The sequence below is a fragment of the Bactrocera neohumeralis genome, chromosome 5 (assembly GCF_024586455.1).
Source record: "Bactrocera neohumeralis isolate Rockhampton chromosome 5, APGP_CSIRO_Bneo_wtdbg2-racon-allhic-juicebox.fasta_v2, whole genome shotgun sequence".
In the NCBI taxonomy this organism is placed as follows: domain Eukaryota; kingdom Metazoa; phylum Arthropoda; class Insecta; order Diptera; family Tephritidae; genus Bactrocera; species Bactrocera neohumeralis.
In genome coordinates, this window is record NC_065922.1 from 63415385 (window position 1) to 63424425 (window position 9041).

The following is a 9041-nucleotide window of genomic DNA, read 5'->3' on the forward strand; positions in this document are numbered from 1 at the left end:
ATAAGTAGGGTCGATTAGTATGAGATTGATTTCGTATCGTTCGTAAAATGCCAAAAAGGCACATCCCTGGTCAAACGACAGAATGAATTCACAATAATTTGTCACTTGCGTGAATGCATCATATCGTGGTTTTCTGGTGTTGGTTTATTAGAAATTGTTTTTATACATTTATACTTTTTTGGAGAACTAACTACTAAAAATGAGAAATACGATTGTGTTCAGATAAGCAACCAAGTATTAAAATAATTTAATAAATAGGAACCCTTGTGGATGTTCTAATTTAGTTTTTACCGGGAAATACCAAGAACTGTCGAAAGGTCAACTAGTTGGAAGTGAACGACATTGCCTTTTTATCATAATGTCCAAGTCCTATTCGGGGTGAGTAGTTTTTATGTCACTTTTGTAAATATATTTTACAGTAATATTTTAGGAGAGACCGTGAAAGGGAACGCGACCGCGACAGGGACCGTGAAAGAGAGCGTGAGAAGGAAAGGGAACGTGAAAAACGCCGGTATTCCAGAAGTAGATCAAGATCTCCTAAAGAAAGCAAATCTTTTCGAAATGACAATGGAAACGGTAGAGGTCGTGATGACCGTAAAAAAGACAGAGAGCGAGAGCAAAGAGAAGTTGAACGGAGTAGACGGGAAGATAAGCGACGAAAGCGTTCTAGATCAAAATCAATTCCTAAAGATTATGAACGAGAGAAATCGTAAGTATTCTGATTCACAAAAATATAATAATTCAACTGATTTTATTCCATGCGTAGGAGATTCTTTGATCGTGATAGAGAAAACGCAAGAGAACGTGAACGAGATAGAGATCGTGAACGAGAGCAACGTGAACGGGAAAGAGAGCGAGAAAGAGATAGAGATCGGGCTCGTGACCGGGAACGTGATCGTGAACGCGATCGTGATCGGGACCGTGAACGGGAACGAGAACGAGATCAGGATCGTGAAGCGGAAATAGACAGTAGGCGTAATACTGTGCAACCCATGGTAAAGACAGTCGTTGAGGAGCCGAGTAGCTCTTCAGAGGAAGAATTAGACAAAGAAGAGGAACAACGTCGCCTTGAGCAAGAAATGATAAAACGAAGGGAACGCATTGAACGCTGGCGTGCTGAACGAAAACTGAAGGAACTAGAAATCAATGAAAAGGATCTAAAATCTCTGCCAATACCAATACCATCTAGCACTTCTAAGAAGTGGAGTTTGGAAGATGAGTCTGAAGAAGAAGATAACAACGGCAATCAAGCAGTGCCAGCAACTGATATTAAGAAAGAGCCAGATTCTCCGCCCGCGAAATTTCTACGTTTGAAAAAATTGCAAGAGGATGATGAAGATGAAAACGAAGAAAAACCAAAAGTTAAGAAGCTATCCAAACTTGATGATGACGAGAATGATGATGATAAAGCAAGCAAAAAAGAAGTTGATGAAAATGATGATATTGATCCTTTAGATGCATATATGCAGGAAGTTGACAAAGAAGTGCGAAACGTGAATCATATTGTAACACAACCTAAAAAACAGCAAGGCGTTGTCATTCTCACGGGTGTAGCTAAAAAGAGTACAGAAAAAGCTAACAAAGGCGAGCTAATTGAACAAAACATGGACAGTCTGGAATATTCTAGTGAGGAGGAATTAGAAGACATTAAAGATACTGCCGCCAATTTAGCCAACAAGCATCGAAAAGAATTAGCTAAAATCGACCATTCGGGCGTAAATTATGCACCATTTCGTAAAAACTTCTACGTTGAAGTACCAGAGTTGGCGCGCATGTCGCAACAAGAAGTAGACAAATATCGTGCCGATCTAGAAGGAATTCAAGTTAAAGGGAAGGGTTGTCCGAAGCCTATCAAGGTAAACATTTTCTATACAAATTTATATATTCACAAAACAAATTTATCGAACAAATTTAGTTTAAAATTTATAATTTTGCATTCTTGCTTTGTCTATGTTGTATGCGGTTAAATTCGAAAAGCGATATTTTGCCTTTGGTTGACTGAAATATGAGGAGTTTAGTACCCATATTTGTACTTGTATATACAATTATTTTTCATGGTAAATTAAGTGTTTCAACTACAATTTAATTTTTTCCCCTCTAACTGATACGTGTATAAGCACATATGTATGTAAATATGTTTATAATTTGTTTCGGTTTTTTTGCGTAGACCTGGGCACAATGTGGAGTGAGCAAGAAAGAAATGGATATTTTGCGCAAACTAGGGTTCGAGAAACCAACACCCATCCAATGTCAGGCGATTCCGGCAATTATGTCTGGACGAGATTTGATAGGTATTGCTAAAACTGGCAGTGGCAAAACGCTCGCATTCATTTTACCAATGTTTAGGCATATACTGGATCAGCCGCCATTAGAGGATGGTGATGGAGCTATCGCTATTATCATGGCACCAACCCGTGAGCTATGTATGCAAATCGGCAAGGACATACGTAAATTCTCGAAAAGTATTGGACTACGCCCTGTCTGCGTGTACGGTGGCACTGGTATATCGGAACAGATAGCTGAATTGAAACGTGGCGCAGAGATCATTGTCTGCACTCCCGGGCGTATGATCGACATGCTGGCGGCCAATTCTGGACGTGTCACAAATTTACGCAGGGTGACGTACATTGTTCTGGATGAAGCTGATCGCATGTTTGATATGGGTTTTGAACCGCAAGTGATGCGCATAATCGATAATGTGCGTCCAGATAGACAAACGGTAATGTTCAGTGCAACATTCCCACGGCAAATGGAGGCATTAGCACGTCGCATACTTAAAAAGCCCATTGAAGTAATTGTCGGTGGGCGCTCGGTGGTGTGCAAAGATGTTGAACAGAATGTAGCCATACTAGAAGACGAGGCAAAATTCTTCAAACTTCTTGAGTTGCTCGGTGTGTATCAAGAGCATGGTAGTATAATTGTGTTTGTGGATAAGCAAGAGAATGCCGATATATTGCTACGAGATCTTATGAAAGCTTCGTACCCGTGTATGAGTTTACATGGTGGTATTGACCAGTTCGATCGCGATTCTACAATACTTGATTTTAAATCGGGAAAAGTTCGTCTATTAATTGCAACATCTGTGGCTGCACGCGGTTTGGATGTGAAAGACTTGATACTTGTAGTAAATTATGACGTACCAAATCACTATGAAGACTATGTTCACAGGTAAAATAGTATATTTGTTTTACTACAATATTTACTAATAATACCATTTGAATTTTTAGATGTGGGCGCACCGGACGTGCCGGAAAAAAGGGCTGCGCTTGGACTTTTCTCACTGCAGAACAAGCTCGTTATGCTGGTGACATTATACGAGCATTGGAATTATCCGAGGCGAAAGTTCCTGAAGATTTACAAAAGTTATGGACTGAGTACAAAACAGCACAAGAAGCCGAAGGCAAGAAAGTTCATACTGGTGGTGGCTTTAGTGGAAAGGGTTTCAAGTTTGATGAACAAGAAGCTAACGCCGCAAAGGAGAGTAAAAAGTTGCAGAAAGCGGCACTTGGGCTGGCAGATTCGGATGATGAGGAGGATATTGAACAGGATATTGATCAACAAATTGAACAGATATTTGCAGCGAAACGAACAGTTAAAGATACCTCGGTACCAATACCAGCTGTAGCGGTGACTTCCACCACGGGTACCACGACTTCCACAGTCAGCAGCGTTACAATTGCCGTTTCTGGTTCAGACAAGTTAGAATTGGCTAAACGTCTCGCTTCGAAGATAAGTACAACAAAGAATTTAATGGCGGACGGTAAACCACAAGTGTCTGCGGAAACTATACTGAAGGGCGGCAACACAGGACAACCTATGATAACGGCACGTTCAGTAGTAGAACAATTAGCTGCTAAATTAAATAACAAATTGAATTATCAGCCAAAAGATGACGAGGATGGCTCCAATCCTTTGCTACCAAATCAACCAAATTCCTTCACAAAGTATGAAGAAGAACTGGAAATTAATGATTTCCCACAGCAAGCTCGTTGGAAGGTCACATCCAAAGAAGCATTAGCTCAAATATCAGAATATTCCGAAGCTGGACTAACTGTTCGCGGTACCTACGTGCCACCCGGTAAAAATCCACCTGAAGGGGAACGTAAATTATACTTGGCGATCGAAAGCTGTAGTGAATTGGCTGTACAAAAGGCAAAACGCGAAATAACGCGTCTTATCAAGGAGGAACTACTGAAGTTAAGCTCAGCGCATCACGTTTTTAACAAAGGCAGATATAAGGTGCTCTAGTCGTTCGTAATAATAAGAACCTTTTGTAGAACCTAAACATCAAATATAATATATTAATAAATTAGTTATCAGGACACACAAATCACACGGGAATTTTTGATTATTATGTGTTTGGGAATAATTTTATGGATGCTTAAATTAAGTCTAAGTAAAAAAATTAGTTTATTGCTAAGTCCGGTGAAGGAGAAACCAGAGAATGTTAGAATTAAATCGAAATTCTTGGGTAACACATGACATTCTATAAACAACTTGGATACAGTAACGTAATTCTTGATACCGATGTGTCTTAATTTTTTTTATCTAGTAAACTGATGATTTTACTTAAACAAGAAGGTTTTGTTGCATTATATGTCTGTTTTTTATATTGTTAATAAAAACTTTACGACAGAGAATGTAGATAACACACACATAATTATATATGTGAATAGGTGTGACCGCTTGGTTGTTGTTGTAGCGGCAGAAATCTGCCAAGATTACAGTCCTTAACCGGATAAAAAATCCGGGTCGGTTCCGATTACGTAGATCCCACTGTCGTCAGAACGACCACGGTACGACCGCTTGATTTTTTCAATTGTTTTAAAGTCTTTGAATGACCAAAGCAAATAAATATATAAATTTGTACTTTATAAACCTACATCAATAAAATTAAAATACTATATATATAATACAAACATTGTTATAAATTTTAAAACGTTTCATGCATTTCATCATGAAATAGTGCTTTGATATCAAATATATAGAAAATATCTAAATTATATGCAGATTAGTTTGTGCTTTGTAAATAAACGAATCTGTAAGCGTACATTTCTTAGCATTGAAATTAAATTAACATTATTTTTCTCATTTAACCCTTAAATACACTGTTCTGATGTTAACTTTGGTGAAATCCGCTAATAATTTCTGATGGTGAAATCAGCACACCATGAACCTTCTCTATTAATCACCTTCTGTAATAACGTCATGGCACAGGGTGCACCTAATGCAAATGTTTATGTAAGAGTTTAATAATGTGGCAACTTTCACATTGAACCTGTTGCATTGTTGCCAATCTTTTGAATATAAATATTTAAATTTTGACAACTTCAATTGAAACCGTCCATTAACCGCGGAGAAAATATTCAATTGAGTTATAATTTTTGATAAAATATATAAACTATTGAAATTGGTGTATTTAAAAGAATGGACGCAGCGGCATTATTTGTGCAGTCACAAACGGTAAAAAATTTACCAAACAAATGTTGCAAAGACCAAAAGCAAAGTCGTTCTTGTGATTATACAAAAATATCAGGAATTTTAATATTTGTACGGGAGGAACATGCCGCTTACAAATACACCGTTTATCGATGCGCCTCTAAAATTATAAGCCTTCAAAAACTTTTGTTTAGTAAGCACAAATAACAATATTTTATCATAATTTATTAACTGTTTTGTCTTTGTTAGCTTCAAATATACCCTACAAAATTGTGCAAGCGTTATTGGGGCGATATAACATACTGGACGTAGATGCTAATTTTATGGTACCTCCGTTCCAGCTGACAACGTTTATTCATGATCTCTACTATGCTTGTGAAACATTAGGACATTTCAATAAATCCACAACATATCGTATTGAAAAGGCAACAAGTGTGTTAGCGACTTTCTTTTGGAATTTATTTGATCCGTGAGTGCGCATGTGTATATTTTTTTTAAATATGTTGGTTAAATATTTAATTTTGATTTTAGGAATCGACGTCATTCCATTTCTGTTTTAGAAATAAAAGTTATGTTTTTGTTACTTTCAAAACATATTGGATTACTTGATTGGAGTGAAGAATTTTATAATTTGCTGCATGATCCTAAGACTAAGTGTGTTTCAAAGAAAAACTTCGAGTATTTGCTGAATATTTTGACGAAAATGTTCAGCTACATCGGTGAGGAGCTTGCTTATGGTTCTCAAAATAAAACCATAATAATGGAACAGTGCTTTGAGAAGGTCAGACTAGATAAACAAATTACCTCACGTCTGTACAGAGTACTAAATACTCAAAAGTTAAATATTTATTTTTATTTTTTTATATTAAGTTACAGAATTCGTATGGCTTAACTGAGGTACAATTCAAAAACTTATGGCATGATAATCGCACAAAGTTTAGCATTTTTGCAAATCTGATAAGTTTAATTAAACGCATGCAAGACACCGAAAAAATTACACATAACAAAAACTGTGCTGCTTGCAATATTCAAATAATCGGTATACGCTTCAAATGTAGATCGTGCCACGATTTGTCCCTTTGTTTATCCTGTTTCGCAAAGGGTTACGTAAAAGGAAAACATAACGTAGGACATCGTCTGACCGAAGTATTCAAAGAGGTAATATTTACTTTATTAAAAATTAATTTTAAATTTGAATATGTATTACTTCGTTTAGGATGAATCGCCCAAGCGTATCTCTTCTTTCTTTGCTTCAATTTGCAATTTTTTTAAAATGAAGAAACAAAGCAATGAAGAATCTAAAGGCTTTTGTAATACAGACGAATCTACCAGTGTTGATGAAACGGAACTGGAAATAATAGCATCTGATCACACAGTAAAAAGTGAAACAATGACCACAGTTGTTGAAGTCAAAACGGATGCAATTGAAAGTAATTATGAGTTTTATAATATTTGTTAAGGTGGCGTCGGACATTTTGATTTCGGCTGTATTTAAAAACTTTAAATTATTATATATTTTAAAGCAGTTTATTTCAATCTTACGTGTATTCTAGCTTCGATTGCTGGACTTTCAACTAGCGCTTCAACTGCATCAAATGTTTCGGAACATCTGCAGTCTATCATCGATAGGCTATTGCAGCAGAACTCGTGAGTTTAAATCCGTACTTATTTGTTGACTTTAGTGTTAAACATTTTTGCCCACTATGTGTTGGATTTTAGCTCTTAAACTATTTATGAAATTTCGTGAAACATAGTGGTATTGTGAAATAACTAGATCAGAAAATAGTAATTCTTCCAATTTTTATTTTATGTCGTTCTAGCAAATTGGAAAAACAAATTAAAATTGTGAAAACTGCGACGAATGAGGAAATTTCCGATTTTCTGCAATCGCATCAAAATTTTCTGATTGGAATCATAAATGAAATGCGTAGGTTTTCGGTAGGAAAAGAACTTAATTTAATTGTTTTTATTAATATATATACTAAAATGTATATAATCTGCTTTCAGCAAATATCGAAGTCATTGAGTTCATATCCCACGTCGAGCACGCCGAATCGATCCCATTCTGACAAAGCTCATATGCAAAACGTAGCAGCCGCAGTGGACAACTTTAGTGTTATGGGAAGCAATCTAACACATTCGAGTAAGTAATTTCAGGTTTTGTATAGCATATTGTATAAGTTTCGTAATTTCATTAAATGTTACACAGTTAATGGCGCCGACTTGAATCGAAGTTATTTGGAAGCGAACAAATCGGATGCTTCAGTTAACGATGTGAGTACGTGGTTTAATCAGCGTAGATCTTCGGTTTTAATACCGAACACTACCATCACAGATTGTTGTGTGGAAACTGTTCCAGAAATTAGTTCAAAACCTAAGGGAAATGGAACGGAAACAGATGATGAATTCGAAATTGTTGACTTGCGTGACACCGATATGATTAATTTCAAGCTGTTATTGAATAAAGTTAAAGAGATTGTCGAGGACTCTTTTAGTGATAATACTGAACTAGCAGCAGCAACACAAAATTTGGAGAATGTGCTGGATAATATCGTAAAGAATGAGGAGAAGCGTAGAAGCAGCACTTAATGTAGCAAGTCGATTTATATATGACTATTACAGCTTTATATGCAATGTTTATGTGTACTGTACAATAAGTGTGTAAGTTAACAGTAAATTACTACAAATTTTATTTAAATTTAATAAGTATTTAGTGTAGTTTGTACATACATTTAAGCCAGTTTACATATATACTGAACCTAACCTGATATTCGCCAAAACCAAAACTAAATTTATTATATATAGACGCTAACTCAAATTTATATTAATAATGGTAGTAACTGCAAAAAAATTATTGGGGTGTGTGAAAACATAAAATATTGGCATTTGCTTTATATCAGTATATTATTAATAATCTATCAAGTACATGTTATACATACTTATAGCAGTCCAATTAATGATGAAACTTGACAAAACCCATGTGTATGTTATGGCAATTACAATTTACTAACAGTAGAAGACAATATTTACTTATGTATACTCTAAAAATAAAAAATGTGTGCTTTATGCAAATCAAAATACGTTAACGTAATTAGAAGTATATTTCTAAAGCGGAACGATATGAAACGAGTTTTTGACAAAAATGTAGCGAATAACCAATGCTGGTGTATTGGGCTGGTGTGACGAAGGAACCAAGAGTTGTTTTCCCATAATTTCGGGCGTTTCAGAAAAATACCTTGACGCAAACGACGTCAAATAATGTTATTTGTTGACAATTTGGCCCAGCGGTAGAAGTTTATAGTGCACCACACAACGATAATCACCACCACTTTTGGATCACATTAATATTTCTCAAGATAGAAAATTGCCTACGACTTCGAAGTTATGACTCAGCAGTGCCGTGGGAGTCAAGTCGCGAGTGTGACTACTGTTTGTTTGATGATAGGAGATATTTCGTTTTGCCCTCACTTACAACTAGACTGACTCTTCGGAAAATTTATGGTCCTTTGCGCATTGGCAACGGCGAATACCGCAGAGATGTTCGACGGCCCTAACATAGCAGGTCATGTCGTCCGAATGGATAAATAAACTCGAGCTTTGAG

General features: G+C 36.2%; 2 protein-coding genes across 6 annotated transcripts; both read left to right on the top strand.

Moving 5' to 3' along the window:
• Positions 1 to 99: 99 nt before the first annotated feature.
• On the top strand, positions 100 to 4330 carry LOC126758385 (probable ATP-dependent RNA helicase DDX46). 2 transcript variants are annotated; one of them, XM_050472642.1, is made up of 6 exons: positions 100 to 234; positions 285 to 378; positions 431 to 709; positions 767 to 1856; positions 2168 to 3168; positions 3228 to 4330. In XM_050472642.1, exons 2-6 carry the CDS (start codon positions 359 to 361, stop codon positions 4246 to 4248), a joined length of 3411 nt encoding a protein of 1136 aa, XP_050328599.1. In that variant the 5' UTR covers positions 100 to 234; positions 285 to 358; the 3' UTR covers positions 4249 to 4330. The 2 variants fall into 2 exon arrangements, with proteins under 2 accessions (XP_050328599.1, XP_050328598.1); XM_050472641.1 differs by having other exon boundaries at positions 100 to 378.
• A 1036-nt stretch (positions 4331 to 5366) lies between these two features.
• Positions 5367 to 8530, top strand: LOC126759216 (dystrophin). 4 transcript variants are annotated; one of them, XM_050473922.1, is made up of 10 exons: positions 5367 to 5632; positions 5689 to 5908; positions 5971 to 6220; positions 6310 to 6597; positions 6656 to 6869; positions 6993 to 7086; positions 7260 to 7377; positions 7447 to 7582; positions 7649 to 7713; positions 7775 to 8041. In XM_050473922.1, the coding sequence occupies exons 1-10, from the start codon at positions 5428 to 5430 to the stop codon at positions 7877 to 7879; spliced, it is 1695 nt and encodes a 564-aa protein (XP_050329879.1). In that variant the 5' UTR covers positions 5367 to 5427; the 3' UTR covers positions 7880 to 8041. The 4 variants fall into 4 exon arrangements, with proteins under 4 accessions (XP_050329879.1, XP_050329878.1, XP_050329875.1 ...); XM_050473921.1 differs by having other exon boundaries at positions 7649 to 8530; XM_050473918.1 differs by having other exon boundaries at positions 7260 to 7582; positions 7649 to 8530.
• Positions 8531 to 9041: the final 511 nt, after the last annotated feature.

What these genes read in the sequence shown, in the direction of transcription:
- LOC126759216 (XM_050473918.1), top strand. Translation starts at nt 5,428, where the DNA reads ATGGACGCAGCGGCATTATTTGTGCAGTCACAAACGGTAAAAAATTTA. An exon ending in TTTTGGAATTTATTTGATCC is followed by an intron (nt 5,909 to 5,970) that starts GTGAGTGCGCAT and finishes TTTTGATTTTAG; the next exon opens with GAATCGACGTCATTCCATTT. An exon ending in TGACCGAAGTATTCAAAGAG is followed by an intron (nt 6,598 to 6,655) that starts GTAATATTTACT and finishes TACTTCGTTTAG; the next exon opens with GATGAATCGCCCAAGCGTAT.
- LOC126758385 (XM_050472641.1), top strand. Translation starts at nt 359, where the DNA reads ATGTCCAAGTCCTATTCGGG. An exon ending in ATGTCCAAGTCCTATTCGGG is followed by an intron (nt 379 to 430) that starts GTGAGTAGTTTT and finishes GTAATATTTTAG; the next exon opens with GAGAGACCGTGAAAGGGAAC. An exon ending in TATGAAGACTATGTTCACAG is followed by an intron (nt 3,169 to 3,227) that starts GTAAAATAGTAT and finishes TTGAATTTTTAG; the next exon opens with ATGTGGGCGCACCGGACGTG.